This window comes from Urocampus carinirostris, chromosome 15 (genome assembly GCF_059441175.1).
Source record: "Urocampus carinirostris isolate Australia breed hairy pipefish chromosome 15, RoL_Ucar_1.0, whole genome shotgun sequence".
NCBI classification, from domain to species: domain Eukaryota; kingdom Metazoa; phylum Chordata; class Actinopteri; order Syngnathiformes; family Syngnathidae; genus Urocampus; species Urocampus carinirostris.
In genome coordinates, this window is record NC_142363.1 from 8906418 (window position 1) to 8929270 (window position 22853).

The 22853-nt window shown below is 38.7% G+C and overlaps 1 protein-coding gene across 1 annotated transcript in view; it reads right to left on the minus strand.

Annotated features, from left to right (window-relative positions):
* Window positions 1-22853, minus strand: part of LOC148351475 (neurexin-3a-like) — a 137184-nt gene that overhangs the window by 53011 nt on the left and 61320 nt on the right. The window contains exons 4-13 of the mRNA XM_088354952.1: window positions 21575-21868; window positions 20350-20497; window positions 18231-18614; window positions 14523-14726; window positions 9469-9495; window positions 8370-8489; window positions 8008-8128; window positions 6289-6549; window positions 4213-4403; window positions 1963-2136 (exon numbers count right to left, since the gene is read on the minus strand). Coding sequence (XP_088211078.1) covers window positions 1963-2136; window positions 4213-4403; window positions 6289-6549; window positions 8008-8128; window positions 8370-8489; window positions 9469-9495; window positions 14523-14726; window positions 18231-18614; window positions 20350-20497; window positions 21575-21868 — 1924 coding nt within the window. The remainder of the gene's footprint in view (window positions 1-1962; window positions 2137-4212; window positions 4404-6288; window positions 6550-8007; window positions 8129-8369; window positions 8490-9468; window positions 9496-14522; window positions 14727-18230; window positions 18615-20349; window positions 20498-21574; window positions 21869-22853) is intronic.

The window sequence follows — 22853 nt, forward strand, 5'->3', positions numbered from 1 at the left end:
ACACATTTTTGCATTTGTCTTTTCGTTATTGATTTGACAGGACATACAACAACTAAATTCCAATTTATGGGTTTTATAAAAAGACGAAGCAAACAAGGTTAATTTTCAAGCCTGCTATCTGGCTACCTTTTTAGCTTGTAGCTTTCTATCTTCCCACCTTTTTATCTATTTAGCAAGCTATCTTGCTAGCTTTTTATATTTTTTGCATGCTATCTAGCAAATATTTTAATTTTATTGCTAGTTATCAAGCTAAATTTTTACCTTCTTTCTAGCTAGCTATCTAGCTTTGTTTTTAGATATCTTGATATTAAGATGGCTTTTAGCTAGCTGTTTAGTTCCCTTTTAGTATTTTACCTGTTTACCTTTTGGAATGAAAGCAAAGTAATACATTAGGGTCCCTGTTTTAATCACTAAATTTGACATTTAGTTTTGTAGCGAAGAAATAGAAAGAGAGAGAAAAAGGAAATAAGGGAAAAACGAGAAGGGAAAAGAGAGAGGATAAAAGTAAAAAAAAAACATAGAAAAAAACAAATCAAAAAAAGAAAAGAAAATATTAAAAAGACAGAATAAAAGGACAATAGAAAGAAAGTAGAAGTAAAATACAACATGAAAAAGTAAAAAGGAAAGAAAAAGGAGAAAAAAACCCAAAGAAAAATAAAAACGCGAACAAAAGGAGATAAAAAAAAACAACCCCAAATAGAAAACAAAAAACAAAAGGAGGAAAACAAAGTTTGGGTTATTTGGTTACTATTACCAGCAAGATTGCCGAAAATGGTGTCAGCTACCTCTAGGTTGAGCCTCATTTTATTCCAAATGAATAAGAATAAGTGATACTCATCCACTGTGGCCAGGATTGCATTGGCTGTCTACAGCGGGGGTTGACAACCCACAATGTTGAAAGAGCCATATTAGATGCAAAGGTGGCTAGAGTAGCCAAATATTTTACTTAAGTAAAAGTACTGATACTTCAGAAAAATACGGCTCTAGTAGAAGTAAAATATAGTTATCCAAATAATTACCTGGGTAAAAGTAAAAAGTACTTGGTGAAAAAACTACTCAAGTACTGTAACTGGGTCTTATTTATTGTTTTTTATAATCAAATCATCATAGTCCGTCCAATCAGCAATAATTTACAAGTCTGTGCACTCAGACAGTTATTTGGGGTGAACCCTGTGTGGATTAAAATAAATATACTCTACGTATGTGAGGCTACAGTATAGTAAAAAAACAAAACAGCATTCCTAACCCTGCTCACAAGAGCCACCTGGTTGTTGTTTGTGTCACGGGTCTAATCTAAATAAAAGAAACAAAATAAATAAATAATGCGCCTCAGCAGAGACAGACACGTACTCAGAGGAGGGGATTTAGGTAACGGTTTCAATGTAGCTGAATAAGAATAAAGTTTCTTCTTCTCAAATCTACTCAGGTAAAAGCAAAAAGTGTAGTGATCTAAAAATACTCTTAGAAGTACAAAATAATCCAAAATTTACTCGAGAAAATGTACCAGAGTAAATGTAACCCAATGTCTGATTGGACTGGAAAATAAAGATGTTTGGAGCCAAATATTTAGATAAAGATAATGAAGTATCTATATTCACTGTAAAATATTAAAAATGTGTCCTGTTTGTCCTCCTACTAAACCATCTATTTTTCCATTATCAAACATTTTGGAAAATGTGCCAGGAAGCCACTTGGAAGCGCCGCTTGTTCCTGACACCCTGACGACAGCCAATGTGGCCAATAAATTGTTCTTTTTGGAAGAAAAAATCTGAATTTCAGCTTTTCTTTAGGATTGCCCGAAAGAAGCGACAAGTACAGCTAAAAAGACGGAAGAACGTCCACACGGCAACGACGGTGCCGCGCTACCGTTCGCGTTGCGCTGGTAGAACGAGCTGCCGGAGCTGAAGTTCAAGTTTAGGTTGGAGTAGTCCAAGTCGGGCTCGGACCTGAAGGGTGGTGTACCTTCACATCCGCGCTCTATTTGGCCACTACGGAACAAAGCGTCGCTGATGAGGTCCGGCAGGCGCCCGTTTAGGTCCACTGAAGCCAAACAGCCTTGGAAACCTTCTCGAGACGCCACCAGTTTGGGAAGGCTGCTGTACATGCCGGGACCCAACCCGGCAATGAATAGGTCACCTGAAAAATATTTATAAAAGATATTACCATATTTTTTCCGAACCAGGGGTCTCCAACGTCGTGCGGGCACCAGTGGGACCCTAAGACTTGTTTTAAAAATACCTCACCCCTGCTGGGTCATTGGAATTTTCTAGTAAAACGATTTTTTTGATGTTTAAAAATCAACCTGGTAACATAGTAACCACATGAAAAGCTGTTACTTTGGATATTCAAATAAATAAATTCTAGTTCCTCTAAGCATTATGGACAAAAAACCTTATTCAGGTATTGATGATTATTTTCAAACAATTAATTAAGAGAGTAGAATGACAATCTATTCGTGTATTAAACAAATGTATTTGTTTATCTTTTAATTTATTTATTTTGAATACAACAGACTAAATTCCTAGTTTTATAGAGCGAATGAGCAAAAAAAGTGCAGTTTTTTAGCTAGTTATCTGGCTACCATTTTAGCTTTATAGCTAACTTTCTTCCAAACTTTTTAGCTATTTAGCAAGCTATATAGCTAGCTTTTTACATGCTATCTAGGTAACGTTTTACCTTTTTTGCCAGTTATAAAGCTAGCTATACAGCTTTGTTTTTAGCTTTCTATCTTGATATAAAGATGACTTTTTTTACTCCTTTAACTAGCTATCTGTCATGATTACTGATTCGGGGCACCTGTGGCTGCCCCATTGGCGCCAACAGCCACGGGACCTGATTGGCTGTTGAACTCTTTTTAAACTCCGTCTTCCAAAAGGAAGCCATCAGACCATCTGCGAAGTTATGCTCTCAGCTAGGCAAGCTTTTGTACTCAACATTATCCTGCCCTGTTTTCCTGCCTGATGCCTGTTGTCGACCTTTTTCTGGACCTGTTTCTGTTTTGCTCCCCTGTCCTGGCCATCGACCTGTTTTCTCGCTGTCAACGACTACCCTCGCTCGACACGGATAAGTTGCTATTGCTATTTTAGAAATGTATATCAAACTGGGTGCCTTTCGCGCTAATTAGTAATAAAAAGTAGCTTGACGCTAGAAAAAACTGTGAGACCCCTGTTCCAGGCTAAAAGGTACACCTGAAAAAGTGGCCAGAAATTTCAAAGTGCGCCTTGAAAAAACAGTAATTCCTCGTTGTCCGCAGGGGGTCACTTTCCGAAAACTTCTCTCGATAGTCAAAACTCACGAAGTAAAAAACTTTTACTTATTCATTTATTTATTACTCAAGAATAAAAATAATGTTAACAGGCTTAAGTCTTTTTTTCAACAAATAAATTAGTCTACTTTATAAACGTATTAAATAATTAATCAATTCCTTTATTCATTTTTAATTCTGTCCTGTTAAATTATAGTTTAAAAGAATATTAAAATACAAATATTGCTGTTTGCTACACAACTGTATGGTTTAGGGACATGATCCACTTTACACGATACTTTCATCATGTGGACGTCATGGATCACTGCATATAACTTTACATTCTGTCCTACATAAACCATATATTTTTCCATTATCAAGCATTTTTGAAAAAGTACCAGGGAGCACGTGGCTCCAGAGCAAGTTCAGTGGAGAATTCCAGCTTGTTTGCGGTTGAATAATTGTCTGTAAGTATGAAACGTATTCTATTTACTTGAATTATGATTCTAGTTTGTGGTAATGTTTTGTACAATTTTAAGTACTATTGTTAGAATTGTGTTAGCATGACTTGAAAATTACAGCAAGTTTACTTTTGTTTTCCATTTAGCCAATCTATACCCCTTTTCTATAAGACAGGGGCGAGACATTTTTCGATGCCTTTTTGAGGGAGGACTTTGATCACAGGCTCAGAGTATTCTCTGTTTTTTTTACATTTTCAAACTTTGTAATAAAAGCCCTCAACTATACTGATCTCTTCAGCTCTTTTTTATACGCCCAAATACTCGTTCTGGTCCTGGACTGTGTTCAGGGCTTTTTTGTAAATGAAAATATTGAATTTTACAAGGGATAGTTGCATGCATTCAATTCAAATTGGTGAGAAGATTGCAAAATAACAGCATCTTGCTGTAATCAGCTTTTGACAAGTTTTTTGTGAACTGAACAACTCAAATATAATCCTATTCGCCTACCTTTCAGGTCCAAGTTTTTGGCCCCGTTGATGCTCTGGACTGTGGCTGTAGCATCGACTTTCAGGGTGTGGGTGTTGCTGTTGTCGCGAGTGACGGCCACATTGTGCCACTGGTTGTCATTCAGGGCTCTGGCACTTTTCCCCTTTATCAAATTTGGTCCGTTTCCCAGATCAAAAACATAATGGATATATCTGCAAGGGAGAACATTTTCATTTGAATATTTTCCTGTCAGCCCTTGGGTGCAGGACATATCAGTAAATACAGTCTTCCATGGGTGGGGTCGAGAACTAGTGGGGGAAAAAATTAAAATACTAATATGGAATCATGTCATAAAAATGTTTTTTGAGGACTACATGGAATATGACAATTTTACAACTTTTTACACTTTAAGAATTTAAGGACAGCAACCCATGGGGCTATGCGTCCAAAGGTTTATACAGTGGCTTGCAAAACTATTTGGCTCCCTTGAACTTTGTGACCTTTTGCCACATATCAGACTTCAAACATCAAGATATAAAACTGTAATTTCTTGTGAAGAATCAACAATAAGTGGGACACAATCATGAAGTAAAACACATTTTATTGGATATTTTAAACCTTATTAACAAATAAAAAAGGAAAAAGTGGGTGTGCAAAATGATTCAGCCCCATTGAGTCAATACTTCTTAGCGCCACCTTTTGCTGCAATTACAGCTGCAAGTCTCTTAGGGTATGTCTCTTTCAGTTTTGCACATCGAGAAACTGATATTTTTGCCCATTCCTCTTTGCAAAACATCTCAAGCTCATTTCCACAGATTCTCAATTGGATTGAGGTCTGATACTCCTTCCATTTCAATATTATTGCTTTCACAGTGCTCCTTGGGATGTTTAAAGCTTGGGAAATCTTTTTGTATCCGAATTCAGCTTTAGACTTCTCCACAACAGTATCTCACACCTGCCTGGTGTGTTCCTCGTTCTCCATGATGCTCTCTGCGCTTTAAACAGACCTCTGAGACTATCACAGTGGAAGTGCATTCATACAGAGATTTGATTGCACACAGGTGGATTCCATTTATCATCGTCAGTCATTTAGATCAACATTGAATCGTTCAGAGATCCTCACTGAACTTCTGGACAGTTTTCTGCACTGAAAGTAAAGGGGCTGGATAATTTTCCACGCCCACTTTTTCGTTTTTTATTTGTTAAAAAAGTTCAAAATATCCAATAAAGTGTGTTCCACTTCATGATTGTGTCCCACTTATTGTTGATGCTTCACAAGAAATTACAGTTTTATATCTTTATGTTTGAAGTCTGAAATGTGGCAAAAGGTCATAGTTCAAGGGGGCCAAATAGTTTCGCAAGCCAGTGTATCTAGAATTGCTCTTGTAAAAAGCGGATTTTCTCAATACAAAGTAATTGAAAGGGAATGAATCCATTTCCCAGCCTCCTAAAAACATCCAGGTTAACCTAAACAGCTATAAAACTCATCTTCCTGATGACTCAAACAGACTCAAATAGTAATCAAACGCAAAAAACAGTATAAAGATAAATACAAGTATTTATAATGAAAGAGTCGCCATAAAAGAGTTGTGCGAGGGGAGTGATGGAAATGAGACACGTGAGCACTTACTGCTTACTTAAAATTAAAGTTACTGTAACTTTAAAATAACATAGAAGAAAACATTTTTACAGCACTATTTCTGTATTCCCCACCCCTTTTTGCTTTACTTGCAACACTTTTAATTTCTAAAGGTATTTTAAAGAAAAACTTATCAGTAGCCACAGGGATTTTTCGTGGTTTGTCGGGTAAGATTTTTGTTCGAAAAATATCTCGTATATCGAAATTCACGTGTTTAGAGGTGCTTGTATACAAAAGTATGACTGTATTCAACTAGAAGTGATATTAAAGAGCAGGTGTGCAACCTGACATCAAGTGAGTGCAGAGCAGAATCAATTTGTGCTGTATTGTGAATGCTTTGTGGGCTTCTGATAGCGTCAATCTAAAGTTGGAAATAGGACCCTGACTGATACCATTGACTGGAGTTTTGGATCCGGTGAAATGTATCAGTTGAGTGATTTTTGCATTTTCGAACCTACCCTTTCACCAGCTCGACGGCAATGAAATCACTCCCGTCTCCTGAGTTGAATAGTATGAAGCCGTCGGGGGAGGTGGTCTTGAACTGAAAGAAGAGGTGCATGGAGGTGTAGGCCTGCAGGGTGGCCAGGCTTAGATAACTGCTTTTGGATTTAAAGGTGACTGGGTCGGCAATAATGGAACGTATCCCAAAGCGGGCGTTCAGCTCGCAGAAATCAATGTCACCGTTTTTGCACAGGTCGATGTAAAGCATGCCGTTGAATCTAAAAAAGGACAAGAACAGTGAATTAATATGATATATATTCATTTTTCTGATAAGTTTTTTTCTCTGCACTCAAGTTTGATTGATCTTGATCTCAGAGAAGAACAGCACGGTTTAATACAAAGTATGATGCTGGGTAGAATATATAATAGGCCGTGAGGGCTGTGAGGGCCTGGAAGGCCTTCTGTGGTGATCTAAATAATTCCAAATAGCCCGTCAGCTTCCTTTCATTGCTTCTCTCTGGTTGCATTGCTTCTGTGTGCAGGCTTTCATATTTAATCATTTAACCAATCACATTTCAGCCATTAGTTGTTGCTAGTCTCAGACATCTACCCAGAGGCCTTCACAAAAAATTCTGAAGCCCCAAAGGCATAATTTCAGCCTCTATGAAATGTTGGCAGTGCTTGGCGATCAGCATTATGACCTCGTAGCTCGCCTTTCTAGCATTTTCATTTGACTCAAAAGGTCTCATGAAAAAGGACTGCTGTGCTGGTAATACAGCTCTATCACCTCAATGCTCTTGTTAATGTTGAATCAATGAGTATACATTTAGTTTCGTTTTACTATCTTTATTTGCCAGGTTTGATTTTGTCACGTTCCTGCACTCTGGTTTCTGTGTCTCAGTAGGTTCTTCTTTATTCTTCCCTTTTTCTCTTTCTCTTATTTATGTCTTCCATCCTGACTGTATTTGGTCACTCTCTTCCTGGTTCTAATTTCCTCCTCATAGCTGCGGTCACTTGTCCGGATTCCCCACCGATTAAGACTCTCCCTCATCACTATTTAAACACTTCTCATTGACTCTGTGCTAGTTCGTCGCCTTCCTTGTCATGTCCCAGGCGCTGTAACTGCCCATGTTTAGTTATGATGATGTACTTTCTTCATCTATACGTTTATAACTAATTTTGTTGTAATTCGGTAGATTTAGTTGTGTCGTATTTGATAATACCACCTTATTTCTGTAGCGGAATACACTATGAAAGACAAGAAATTTCAGTTCACAAGGAGATGTTGAAACCAACTCATTCCTAGGAAAAACACATAAAGTTCAGCTTTTATCCGTTTTAACAAAACAGAAATGATTTTCTCATTAAAGATTGAGCAGCTTGAGTAAGATTTCCCCAAAGATGACAAAGCGGTCATCAGTAGGATAGTTTTCCATTTACCCGTATGCTTTATTTGTAATTCATTATCAATCATCCTACGGTTTGCCATTTTGTATAAGAAAGAAGGTAGAACATGTCATTATTCACTCATTATCACAGCCATTGTATGCTAGCTCATTTTTACCCAAAATATAGTCTGTAATAAGACCTTCATAAGAACTGCTCATCTGTTTTTGTTTTATTTTGAAATCCTGCCTCGTTATCTGAAACCAACGGACATGCTGAGGAGAAAACTATGCCTAATCATAACCCAAAGAGTTTTGTTTAGTTTTACTTTGTGTAGATTCGTTTGATACCTGAGGCTCTGGAGATGACCAATAAAGCTGGATGGGATGCTTGAAACAAATCTGCGCTCTGTCATAACACCCGTTTCAATGTTGTGGAACTCCAGTCGGGTGTGGTCACCGACCATTTGGCCTGAAGATGGGGAGGGTTCAGGGGACGGGTTGAAAAGAAAGACAAAAACAAAAAGAAAAGAGAACACTGTCTGACACTAACACAAAAGGGCTGATTCAAGGAGAAAATTGAATTAACAGTATTAGAGGGATGCAAGCTATACTCCTCGTGACATTAGTGTCAAACTGCAAATTGCGTTGCAACTATTACAGGCCGTAAATAGGCAAGAACAACTAAAACCCAGTTTTATGCAGGTAAGTACCTTCTGCTACATCATCGTCAACCATTAGATTGTAGGTTTTGCCTCGACGCACCACATGTACTGTATGCCATTCATTATCATTGAGCTTTTGCCCAGCGTACAGCGTCTCGGGTCCTTTGCCTAAGAACAATCACAAAGTTAAAGACATCCTGGTTCACAAACCAATCCTTTGGTTTCCCACACCTTTTGGGATCAAGAGGCAAAAAAATGCCTATTAGCTCATTTTGAAATATAGTTGTTTGGAACCCAAAGAGTTGGTTCAAATAGACACAGTGTGGACAAAATACACATTTCTTAGGACATAGACAATTGAGTTATGGTCTTGGATAGGTTATTCTAAAAGACCTGGTGGTGGGCTTTTTACCCCACATAAAGTTATACAGGAATAGCATCATTAGCATAATTGTTCTTATGTGTTGGGTTCCAAAAGTTCTCTTATTCATCTCTACAAAGACAAGTTTCTCAGTGACTTTTCACTTACTGTTTTTGAATCTGAAAAATGCTCCTCTTGAACATAGATAAGAAATTGACCATGCAACATTTCATTGAGTTGTTAAAATTATAAAATGGTTTCATTAGACATGACATTTTTAAATCACAATCCATCTTCCACATTTTGCTTTAAAGGAGACATTTGATGTGAAGTTGATAAAAATTGTTGAGAATTCCGAGCCAACTATTTCACATTTTCTAAATAGACGTCCATTTGAATTTAGGACATAGACATTAGGTTTTGATAATACAAAAGCCAATTTTTATGGTATTTTATTTACTCAGTGCTCAACAAGTAGTCCATCAATTGATGCTCATGCTAATTGGGAGAATGTGAAAATTTCAGCATTGCAAAAACAACAGTGTACATTTAATCCTGATCCTTAATAGAGCTAGTAATAGACATCATAGACATCATAGACAGAACACCTGGGGACTGTTTCGGAGGGGGTAAATGATAGAAAAACAGATCTCTCCAAAGAGAATGTGGAAGATGGTGTAAAAGGAAATAACAGAGGGAGAATTAAGTTTGTACTTATTGCATCAAAACATCTTTAACAAACATCATTAACATTGAAAGCAAAATAAAACTTGAGTGGTGACTTACTGGAGTTACAGTTTATCCTGATACAGTCTAGATGGGGAAGAATAAATGACAGATGAAATTGCATCCTTCAAGGTTACAGCTGCAGACATCCAAAAACAAAAGTTCCACCCTTCCGGGGACGTACACATGTAGAAAGACGGCCATTTTATTTTCTTCATACTTATGCCTACTGTTTAAATTGGACAAAGCAACAATTTGAAAAAAGCTGTGAAGTGCATGAGAAATTTTCTTTGATACGTTCTGAAAGCAAGTGTTAAAGTTACGTATTTAATGCGATACATTAACAGTAAAATGGCCCCTTTTGGTACCAGCTGCATTTGTATTCCAACCCAAAAAATTGCACTTGGATTGGACAGATTTGGTTTTTGAAACATGAATGAAATTTGGAAGTCAATAAAATGAATTGGAACATGAGAGTGTAGCCTTTTTTCAGCTGTCAAGACCTGAAGGGTTGGTCACTATGTGGCTGATAATTTCATGTGCCGTCAACCGCAACAGAAAAGTGGGAGCAAACAGCCACGATCCAGTCAGCACCAGCACCATGCAGAGGCACGGGACCCCAGCCATTAAATCTTTCTTGACTTGAATACGTTTAGATATTATATTATGTTAGTGAATGTAGAGTCAGTGTTTTAGTGTGTCAGTGACCGACCATGTTTGTATGAATTTTTACTGGGTGTGAAAGTTGAAAAGTACAGTAATCCTTCGTTTTTCGCTGGGCTGCGTTCCAGAGAAGTCCCGGGATAGCCAAAACACGTAAAGTAGAAAATAGGGCTGCAACTAAAGATTATTTAAGTATTCGATGAATCAGATTTATGTTTTGGACGGATAAAAAAATAGTGCACAAAACAACAAAATATCTTACAATATAAAAAAAAAAAAAATGATTTTTCATATAGCTGTCACGGTTGCCATGGTGCCCAATTGGCCCCGCCCGTGTGGCACCAGCTGCGGCTTGACAGATTGGCTTTCCTTTTATTTAAGTTCAGTGTTCCCACTCTCCTTTTGTCAGTCTGTCAACGAACCTCTGCCACGCAAGACGTGGGTTCTGACTCGCTCCTGTTCCCTGTTGGCATTTCCTGTCTGGTATTGTTCCCGTTTATTTTTGTCCTGTTGAATATCGGTTTCCAGTTTTGTTCCCGTCCATTTTTGTCCCGTTTATTATTCTCTCCAGTTTTTGTTCACGTTTAGTTTGTCCTGTTGTATTTCGATATCCTTTTCATTATCAATCCTGTTTGTCCCGTCCTGTCCGGTATTGACCCCATCTGTCCGATATCTACTCGGGCTATTGGTATCGACCTCGTCGGCCTCTGGCTTCCTATCATTTCACGTCAGACTGCTGCCTAACGTGCATGACTCCCTATTTCCCATAAAATAAAAGGGTTGTGTGAGAAACGTCATGCATTTGGGTCCTGATCCTGTTCTGGTTCATGACAATAGCTGGACAATTAAAAAACAAATGCGAGCCACAAATGTAAAATGTAAATAGTCTGCATTTATATAGCGCTTTTTAAGTCAATGAAGACCTCCCAAAGTGCTTTACAATGTGCTTCACACTTTTCCCTTTTACACATTAACTAACCGATAGCAGCATCAGCCATGCAAGGCAACTACCTGCTATCGGGGGCATTAGGGATACAGTATCTGGCCCAAGGACACTTCGACATATAACTCGGAGGAGCCGGGAATCGAACCTGCGACCTCTTGATCCCAAAACGAGCGCTCTACCTCCTGATAACTAGGCAATATCGGATAAAAATGCCCATGTACATTTTAACGTTTTTATCCTTTTGCACATGTTTACCTAGGAGGATGAATAAAGTATCTATCTATCTATCTATCTATCTATCTATCTATCTATCTATCTATCTATCTATCTATCTATCTATCTATCTATCTATCTATCTATCTATCTATCTATCTATCTATCTATCTATCTATCTATCTATCTATCTATCTATCTATCTATCTATCTATCTATCTTTGTTTTACCTGCACTGATATCAGAATCCCTCCACTTTTGTCATACTTCTTTAATGATGATAAAAGGACATTCATCAATTAATTAATTCATTAATTTATTCATGTATCAAAATACGGCCTTGACGCGCCCTCTGCCGGACTACTACAAGTTCTTCGCCGGACCATCAGGTCTTTACACACTAAAGTATGGTTTTGAGTGGCCCTCTGTTGGGTTAAAGTGGTACTACAAGCATGTCCCCACAACAAAATTCCATGCACTCTTATTTAGAACGAATTAAGGTGCTGAAAGCCGCGTTAATTGCACGACACAACGAATCGATGAGGATATACTGTATGTTGCCAACGCATTTAGTAATCATTTTTTTTATTTGTTATTGCAGCCCTAAATCCACTTTACTTCAGGTGTTATTTTGTCGCCATCGTATTGACGTTATTGGGAAAACAAAAATGTGTCGTAGAAATGCTTTTACTTCCCTTTAGCACGTGGAGAAGTCCAACTTTGTTGGTGATAGAAAGCATTTTTTTCTGCCTTTTGGTGCTAGAGTATGATTTAGAGTATTTTGTTGACATGATTGCTTTCAGAGAAACACAATTACATAGGTTCGTCAAGCTGTCTTACGTACGTGTACAACTTATTATTGAGGCACAGGCAGACACAGGCAGAATAGGGGCGGCTGTTTAGAATCCAGAACACAATGCGCGATAAAAATCCGCGAAGCAGCGAAAGCGAGATACAGCGAGGGATTACTGTATATGAATGTATCTTGATAGAGCGTGTCAATTTAAAATTCCATAATGTTACAATAATTCAGAATCGCCGTCGTGCGAACTGGGCAAAGGCTCGAGGTCACAGCCAGCTGTAGGTTTTGCTGAGCTCTGTTCTCGGGCTGTTCACCTGACGGGCCGCAGGCTTAAGGCCTTTGAAGGGGTGAATACCATCTTTTGACAAAATCGGAATGGAAAATGGCGTTTACGGCTACACACAAAAGCAAAAATATCCACACTCCAAAGGCGGCAAATGACAACAATCATTCCAGAAAAATGTGAGTGAAGATTTTAATACACAAGAGGATCGTTTGAAAGAAAATAAACGTTTTTTATTCTGTTTCTAATGACTAATTCCTGTTATCAGGGCAGGGGGTGGGCATTAAGTTCTAAATTTGGCAGAGGTGCCAGGAGGACAAATGATTGATTTATTCGATTTTAAAGGCTCTGTGTGTAATATTTGACCACTGTATTTTGCTGTATTGTGTAGGGCAGGGGTCGACAATCTTTTAAAAGCTTAGAGCAACTTTTTGTTACTGATTATCAGTGTTGGGAATAACGCATTTCTAAATAACGCCGTTATGTAACAGCGTTACATTAGGGGACACACTGCGCATGCTCAGTAACAATGTGGGATTATGAGGAATGTAGTTCTTTCCTATTAAGCACATAACATCAGACAGCGAGAAGGGATGGGTAGTTTTACAGTTGACTTTTGTTGTTAATAAAATATTCGAATTGCAGTTGCCTATTTCTACTTGACCAGTTCTCAGGTTTTGAGACTTTGATTGATTTGTTTTACAATGCAGTGTTGAAGCGCTTTATATTGTTGAACTGTTTACTTTTATTGCGTGAAAATACATGAAGTATAGTAGCACAAGTCTACTTGAGCAGTTTTCTGATTAGAGATTGTGATTTATTTTACAGAGTAAAACTCAATTTATATTATTTCACAGTAGAAATTGATAACGAAAAAAAAATACTTGCAGTACAGTATCCTTAGTCTACTTGACCAGTTGTCTTAGGTTAGAAGAGTTTGATTTATTTTATGAAACTCACGTTATATTGTTAACTGCTGATTGTTATTTTATTATATTGTTTACTGTTTATTTTTGATGCACTTCAATTGAAGGATTAATCTGTTGCTGGAGAGGTGCAATAAATATTATAAGGGTCTATAACTTAACTACCTGTCTTTTCTTCTCCATTCAACTGACAGCTCTAACAATTTCAAACTCTTTTACGTACACCAACTTAGTCTGAGTAATTTATGCACTAACTCAGTTATTTTTGGGAAGATGTAGTGAGTAAATATAAGTAATTACTTTTTTAAAGTAACATGCCCAACATTGCTGATCACCATGAAGGACTAAAAGTTTGTTGAGCGTTTTGAAAATGACAACTTATCACGTTATTATGTGGTTACAATGTTATTATCAGATTGTAATTCTTAGAAATTTAGTTCAAATAGGCTCAGTTAACCACTAAAACATCATGCCAATTAGAAATCTAATTTTCCGGAAAATTACAATGAGTAAGCTATTTTGAGAACATGTTTGCAGGCTACTCAAGTGTTCCTAGGGGGCTACCTGGTCCAAGGGCACCACATCAGGTCTAGTGCAACTGAAAACGACAAATACAAACTACAGAAACTTAAAGTGACCAATTTGCATCTTTTCCTTCTCATTTTATTGCCTAACCTACCACAAAATTTGAGGGGGCCACTAGGGATCCAACCAACCAATCAACCAACCAACCAACCAACCAACCAACCAACCAACCAACCAACCAACCAACCAACCAACCAACCAACCAACCAACCAACCAACAAACAAACCAACCAAATAACCAACTAACCAACCCACTAACTGACCAACCAGTGTACATTGCAACAGGCATGTGTCATAGAGCCTTCTTTGGTGTAACCCTAATTACTTAACTCTTTCTATTAAAAGCATCATTTGCTATTTTAAGGGTTCAATGTTTAAGCTGCATCTGTGTTATGTTTCAATCCGGTCTCGTAATGGTTCACGGTAGGCCCTTGAGGTTCCACTGTAGCTGCGAAAACAATCATGTTTTTTCATCCACTCATACGACGTTGACGCTCATGCAAATGAAATGGAGTCATGAAGCAAATATAAACCTTTCAGCGATTCAAGATGAGATGATGAACAAAAACTGAGACGAGGTGAGGTAATACCAGAAATCGATGACAGAATACGAAAGGAGTGGCGGTGCAAACAAAAAAGTACAGGGTGGAGGTGAAGGAAATTCGGAGTGGTGCCGTTCTGGGTTTTGTACGATACCTAGATTGACCGTGAGTTTGACACGGCCTCCGTCCAACTCCAGCCGGAGCGTGTCGGCCGAGTCTCGGGAGGTGGTTGCCATGAGGAGCCCGTACGCTCTCTGCGAGCGAAATCGCAGAGAAACGTCCTCGGCCTCCGTGTGCATGACGGTCGGCATAACAACTTTCATGTACATGCTTCCGTCATAGGAGAGGATGGAAGCCTCTGAAAAAGAGGTGTGCACACGTTACCATCAAATCAATAGTAAACCCTCAAAACAACTTTACTTTTGCTATTTTAGACTCTGCTAGAGTCATCAAACCTTATACGATGGAGACCAAGCAGCTATATTGTTTAATTACAAATCAAATTTTTCAGATTTCTCTGTTTGATGTAAAGTCAATTTTAATTTCCTTTTTCATGTCTGTTTCCAACTGCATCTGTAAGCATCTGTTTTATTTTTTTGAACAGTTTGTCCAGAGTTCGTTATAAAACAGCTAAGTAAAACTCACCCTAAACAAATGCACAAGACTATAAAAACAAATCTCGTGACCGTTTTACATTTTTTCTCTTTTGTTCTCCTTCATGAAACTGTGAAAAAAGTATATGAAAATTAAAAAAAACATAAAAATAGGTTAAAATACATATTAAAATCCCAAATGACCGCAAATTATTAACCAAAATGAATAACCAGTTTTACCCCCTAAGTCACATTGATCACAAAAACAACATAATGTAGTTCGAATTTAATCAATATGACTATTTAAGCATTTAATAATTCATTTTTTAAATATTTTCGAGAGTGTGCCTAAAATTTTTGGTATACGAAAGTGTGCCTTGGCTAAAATATGTTGTAAAACACAGCACTACAGGGTTGTACTTTGTTCAATACTGTTCTAGAAATCCAATTGTCTCGGTAGTGGAGACATTAACCTAAACAGCACTTTTTAAAAAAAAATATTATTTCGCAATGTTATTCGTTTTTTTGACTACAATTAACAGTTGATATATTGTCATTTTTGGCCAATGACGTTGCTTTTTTATGATTTCCATACCCTTTAGGGCGGATCATTTTTATAACCTAGGACAATTTTTAAAAAGACAGGGCATAGGGGAAGGCCTTTAGAACAGGTTGGTCTTTCTTATTGGAGTTTTGAGCTCCCTTGTCTTCTGTCATGATTACTCATTGCCCTCACCTGTGTCCGCTCGTTTGGCACCAGTTGCTGCTCGTTGCCTGATTGATACCTCCCCTACTTAAACTCAGTACTCCAGTCACTCTGGGTCAGTCCGTCAATGAACCTCTGCACTTGCAAGACTTGTATTTTGACTCTGTCCGGTATCCTGCTCGTGTGTCCAGTATCTGGTATCAATCCCGCCTGTCTCGTCCTGTCCGGTATCTTGCTGTTGTACCCAGTATCGATCCCGTCTGTCCCGTCTTGTCCGGTATCTTGCTCGTGTATACAGTATCAGATATTGATCCCGTCTGTTTAGTATCTGCTCATGTATCTGGTATTGATCCCGTCTGTCCTGTCCAGTTTCGATCACACTGCCCCTGACTTTCCATTTCCCCGTGCCTGACTTCTCTGTCTCACTTCTTCTGCCCAGCGATCGCCGAATCGCTGGCGTTTGTTTTCCCGCCCATGACTACCCCGATCCTCGATATCCCAATAAACTCTTGTGTGAAACATTACACGTTTGGGTCTATCATTTGTTCTGGTACTGACATCCTTCTTGTAAGTTCAAAATCCATTGATATCCTATCTCCTAATTTTGAGTCTCTACTAAACCTAAAATGTATCACATATTATTTAAAGTAAAATACTAAAAAACATGATGAATTTATTATAGGAAATTGAAATTAATTGTATCTAATGTCATTGATAACAATGCAGTGAACATTGTGAAATCATTTCTATTAGTGACATTAAATAAGATGGGGAAAAACTTGAAATTAATTTGCTTTCATTGGGAGAAATAATAGGGAAACCTGAGCAGGTGAGCTATAGTTTGAGGTGTTCAAACAACTCTACATTTGTGAAGCTAACAATGCTCAATTTTAATTAGCTTTGCCTTAATTTAATACCGTGCGATTACTATGGCTGTAGTCTGTGGTTTGGCAATTTTTAATGATTATACGTTGCCATTATTAAAATGCATGCCAAACCACATTGGCTATTGTAATATTTGGTTAATTATGTATCACAACACACATTTTGGGGATGTGTGCAATATACGTAGAGCTGATTGACTCAAGTACTTTTGTCTTTCTAGGAAGATCAAATTAGATTCAGGGAGAACGTAATTACTGCCCACATGATAAGGAAAAATAAAGCCAGATCTAAAATGTGATATGGTGAAGCTGCTATAATTTGGTATGCGACAAAAATTACTTTTTGTGGCTCTTGGGGAAATTAATTACTTTTGAACGCTGGTCTTTTGTTTTCTTTTTTTATCATATCCTTCAACACCTTGAAATAAAGTTGGTTAGTACTGTAGCGAGGTGTGTATTTATTAGCTGTCTGAATTAGAAAACATGACATGACAAAGGCGTCTGAACTGTCTCAGTACAAGCTGTTCTAGAATCAACTGAGATCATGGCGGCGCCCCTGTTCGGCTGCGGCTGCATCGGCTCGCAACAGTTTTTTACACGTCGGCCATAAGACCCAGTCTTCGACTCAGTTTTGACGGCGCACAAAGTCGGCTCGAACTGCAGATTAAGATACGATCGCAGTTTTTTTTGCTGGATATGCGATCATCCAGACATCAAGCGCTCGGTGCTACGACCACTCGGGAGTGTTTATTAGCCACGGACTGCTATGTCAACAAGACCCAGCGGCCTACAAAGCAGCGAAGCAGAGTGGTAAGACAGCTGCGTGACTGCCGGACGAGGAAGCGAGGTTGTCGGGCCGGGCTAACAGCTAAGCTAAAGGCTAAAACCTGCAAAACGCCTCTCCCATCCATTTTCCTCTCCAACGTTCGCTCTCTAGACAATAAACTGGACCATTTAACATCTGGAAGTGGCATCGAACCGCGAGATGACGAACTGCTGCGCTAAAATTCTGACGAAGACATGGTTAATCTTATCTATCCAGGCTGACGTTCAAAGAAACTGTGCGGGTCAGATGTATCGACATTTCGTTCTGTATACACGTGTACACGAATGACAATAAAGTAAATCTGAATCTGAATCTGAACTTGGTTACTCCGAGGAGTCAGCTTTTTCCAGAATAATGTTTAATTTTGTCCTATTGTTTTAAACATGACCTTCTGATTAATATTGAATTTCTGGGAAATGATGCCATATCCACCTGTTCTTGGCCCTAAATATATATATATATATATATATATATATATATATATATATATATAATCACTTAAACCTTTTTTATACTAAGCAACTTTAAAGTCATCTCTAAAGTTAGAATCTCTAGACACAACACAACAAAATGTAAATCCTTTTCAGTGCAACAGATTAACTTTGAAATACAAGATTAAACTTTACATTTGTGATTATTAAACAGTTTTAATAAAAGGGACCACATTCATCATGGATCTAGCTTCTTGATTTTGCTCTTAATATGCACCCAATCGATGCGTTTGATTTCAAAATGTACACACTTTCCTTTTCTGGGCATGTCCACCCACCAGGGTCTTGCCAATTTCTATGGAAAACATTGCTTTGTTTGTGTTTTTGCTGCATGCAAAAAGAAGAAATCACTACATCCTTACCTCTCTCACAAGTGCGGGACCAATAACCAGTTCCAGTGCAGTCGCAGATAAACCGATTCCACCCTTCTTTGCAGGCGCCTCGGTTTTTACAAGGGTAACTGTCGCACTGCTTGCCCGACTGTTTGTTGCAGGAGGGCTTAATACCAGCACATTTTTGTGCTTCGGCAATCTGCCGGATGTCTTTGCTTCGCCCGTCGATGAAGAGATCGCGGATACAACCTACATAGCCATAGTTCAGCATTGCCGTCCACAGCTCAGTAGGCAAAATGAGGTTTGTGCGATCAGTGGGTAGTCCTCCCAAGTACATATCGCCATCCAAGTCTAGGATTTCACTCTCACCGCTCGCTGTAAAAGGGGTCCTTCTGCTGTTGACAGATATGGTGCCTGTGAAGGGAATACAGTGAAAAAAAAAATCTGTGAATTTCGGACTATAAAGCGCAACTGATTAAAATCCGCAAGCTCAAATTTAAGAACGAAAACTCAGCTCAACTTTATTTCTAAAGCCTTGTAAAACAGCCACAGCTGAAGACAAAGTGCTTTACACAATGAAAACACTCAACACAAGTCTTTTTATAAAAAAAGCTAAAAAATACACAGGAACAAAGTCTCATGCTGGGTCAAACGCCATCCATCCATCTATCTGCTGTGCCGCCTATCCTCACTAGAGTCGTGGGGGTGCCGGAGCTCATTCTAGGCATCTTTAGGCAGTGAGCAGGGGACACCCTGAACTGCCAGCCAGTTGTTGTGCACACAGCGACAGACAATTCACTTGCTCAGTTACACCTAGTGAAAATCTGGATTGGCCAATTAACCTGACATGCATTTTCGGAACGTGGGAGGAAACTCTCGCAGGCACGGGGAGAACGTGCATTGCAGTAATCCAGCCAAAATGTAATGAAGGCATGTATCGCGATCTCAAAATGCTCACATGTGAGAAAGGGCTTCACTTTTGGTAACTGCCTTAGACGGAAGAAGCTTGACTTCACGACTGCACTTATATTTTCATCTAGTTTCAAATCAGTGTCCATCTTAAAACCCAAGCTAAGAACAGTTGGCTTTATAGTGCCAAGGGGCCCAAGCCAATGGGTGGAGGTACACCGGAACCACTGGGACCAAAAACTTTTCAGAGCTTTTCAGGGTGGATCACATTAGGTTTGAGGAATGGGTACTGGGATGAATGCTGGAGAGCGATATCATGCTCGTCCCCGGAGGATTTTTAGTTTTTGTCAGTGTAGCATGAACATGATGTACGTAAGAAAAGGCCTGCTTTTAGTAGTGTCCGAACACTAACCCGAACCCCAACAGAGATGGCAAAACCATAGTTTATTCGAACACATCTAAAAAAATGCACGTACTCGCATGCGCATCATGAATGATCCGACTAAGGTTACAAACATGACTTGAGGCCAGGAGATACTGGCAAAGAGTAAGAAAGTCTTACTTTCTGAACAGCTCCTTTAAAGTCTATGAATTATGTTGTTATGTATGATTGATGACTATTTTTTGCACCAAATGCATAATTGCACAAACCCTTACGATACCAAACTGTATTACGATACCAAACTGTATGTAACATCCTACATCCCGACATTTCTTGTGTAGATATTGTGTAAATTATAACTATATATCTCCTGTATTCTCCTTGTTTTATAACCTTATCTTCTCTGTTCCTTTATCTTCTTGGCTTTTTTACCTCACTGTGAATGTGTGAAACTGGAGTGTCATGCCAAATTTCGTTGTCACAATATGTTAACCCATTTTGTAACAATGACAATAAAGGTATATTCTATTCTTCGATTGTAGGTTAGGACTTAATAACACTATTTTGGATTTGCAATACAAACTGGACAATGATGACCCATATTCTGTCACACCAACTTTGAAAATATTTTTGTCTAAATTTCTTCAATTAGTCTCTAAATGTAGATTAAAATGTTGCATTATTTATGTCTTCATTCATGATCCAATCAATCCTCATGACGATGGGTTATCACGCATAACATGTAAAATGGAACACTTTCTCCAAATTGAGTGTTTAAACCCAATACTGTTTTCACATTTATAGCATCATTCTATTGTGCAGAACAAAACTTTAAAACTTTTTTTGATGTAACCCCACCTGAGCGGCCATCTCTTTGGATATCCACATGATACCAGGCCCCGTCATTGACTTTTGTCTGTGTAGCCTTTACTTTAATGGTGCCTGAGCCCATGTCCAATAACAGGTATAGACTTCCATCAAGTAGCTCAACAGCAAAGAAGTCCACCTGGAGAAAGATACATACAAAACCCCAACAAACATTTTCATGAAACCAAACAGTAACATTTTTAATTTAAAAAAATAAAAATCTCTCTCTCTCTCTCTCTCTCTCTCTCTCTCTCTCTCTCTCTCTCTCTCTCTCTCTCTCTCTCTCAATGGTGAATCTCATTAACACAACAAGTGAGGCCAGCCTCGAAACAGACAGGGATTTTAGTGAACAGCGAACGCACATCATTTATTTCTGCATGGAGAAATTGGAACTTTTCTTATCCGGTTTTCGCATTGTTTTAGGTAAGCGATTCCAAATTTATGTTCGTGTTGTTTGCCGCTTGTGTCGCTGTCGGTATAATTTTTTCGAGCTATCTCCCTTTAACGTCGGGGCCGCCAAGGGATTTCCTGTTTAGTTTGCTCTCAGTTAGCACTCATTTGCTCCCCACCACGTGTTTTTTGGCTGGCGAGTGTGGTGTTAGCGCCAGTTTTGCTGTGTCCCTTGGATTATTTCGGGCCGGCTTCGCGTTTATCGCCGTAGCTATTGCCATGTTTTTTTGTTGGTTCCCAGCTAGCCCAGCTGCTCACTGTGTGTTTTTTTGGTCGCCGACTTGCGGCTGTCTTTTACTGATCGGTCCTGGTTAGTCCCTGCTAGCTCTCTGTGTGTTAGTTTTGCTGATTAGTCGCTTTTTGGCTGCTTGCTCATTTTTGTACTATTACTGCATCCCCGGCAACACAACGCCTGTGCATTCTCAACAAAAACGAACAAAATTCTGCTTAAAATACTCGTAACTCTCTGAATAATAAAACAATATGGCGACTGGTTGCTTGGGTGCTGGTGTTCTTCTGATAAAGTCACAGCTCAAGATGACAAGGACATGCTGTCTTCGAAATACATTATCTGGGAAAATTACGGAATATGCCAGTGGAATATATATATTTTATGCAAAAACATTTACCGTTCCTTTACATTTTGCATGTTTAAGCATATGTAAATACTTTTAGGGCATTGTTGGAAGCCTCTGATGCAGAATCTTGATTGAGGCGAGCGCACAAATAAAAGATCTCAAACATTATTCATATAATTTCGACTGACCTTTGTGTTTTTCTGGCTCCGGGCTGCTTCTTTGCGATCTTGCAGTATGCCGTGGGTGAAGAGTATAAGGCCGTTTGGCTCTGTAGTACGAAAATCAAACGAGATGGATCCCACCCTCTTGGTGTCCCATTTGGGTAAGGCGATAAAGGCCTCCGGAGTCTCAAAAGAAATGGGGTCCAACGTTGCTACGTCCTCACACTTGTAGGACACCTCGCCATGGATCTTCATCTTGAGGTCCACGATCCGAGCAAGTCGGGACAGTTCGAGACGGATGTCATTGTTCTTGTACACAACCTGAACGGGGCAGAAGGAAATATTTCAAGTATGTTTTGCTCACCGGCAACGCTTACTGGACTAGAATAGGGTCTTCTTGGACTTGAACAGGTAGGACACATTTGATTAATGGTTCATACAATGACATAGAGCGGGGGTCAGGAACCTATGGCTCACTATGGCATTTCATGAGTACACATGGCTCTTCGATAAAATATAACTTGTGCAATTATTTCATTTATTGATACATGCAGCATCATTTGTCACACATTTGCACTCGATAATATGCCGATTCTCAAGGGTTCTGTTCAGTATATGTAAACTATGGTTTACAGACAAGATGTCACACCAAGAGACCCCGTTTTTGGCTGTAAATCACTAAATAATCCTTTGTATAGAAGCTCATTAAACAGTCCATGTTCATTGATGAGACACTTTATGATGAAAAGCCACAGAACAAACGCTAACCCAAAACAAAACTTTTACCCAAAAGCTTTCGCAAAGCACCTAGAGCAATTTGGTTGGTTGAGCGGTAGGAATGGGCGAAGCTATACACAGGACTCGTGTAGTCTTTCTCCCGGCTCCTGCTTTTAATCAGGTGTGCTCTGTAGTCCAGAATTAAGGTACTGTGTATCATAATTATACAGTATTTACATTTAACATTGACATAACATTTGGCTGGCCCACGGGCAAAATTTAATCTAATAATAAATTGCCATTTAAAATACTGTATAAAACATTACAATAAAACAATAAAATCCCCTCCTTTATCCCCACCCAACAACCCAACACACCTAATACACAGACACACAGAATGGTTAAAATGCAAACAAAACAAGATAAATAGTTAAAGAAATGAAGTATTATAATGGAAAGGCCAACCATGTGAGGAAAGGACCCGAGGAGGGTTATCCAAACGGATAGGAATGGCAACAGATGGCCTCAGGATTTTCAGCAATTGAACCACACCCTACCAGTATAGGGCCAGATGTTTTTTTTTTTTTTT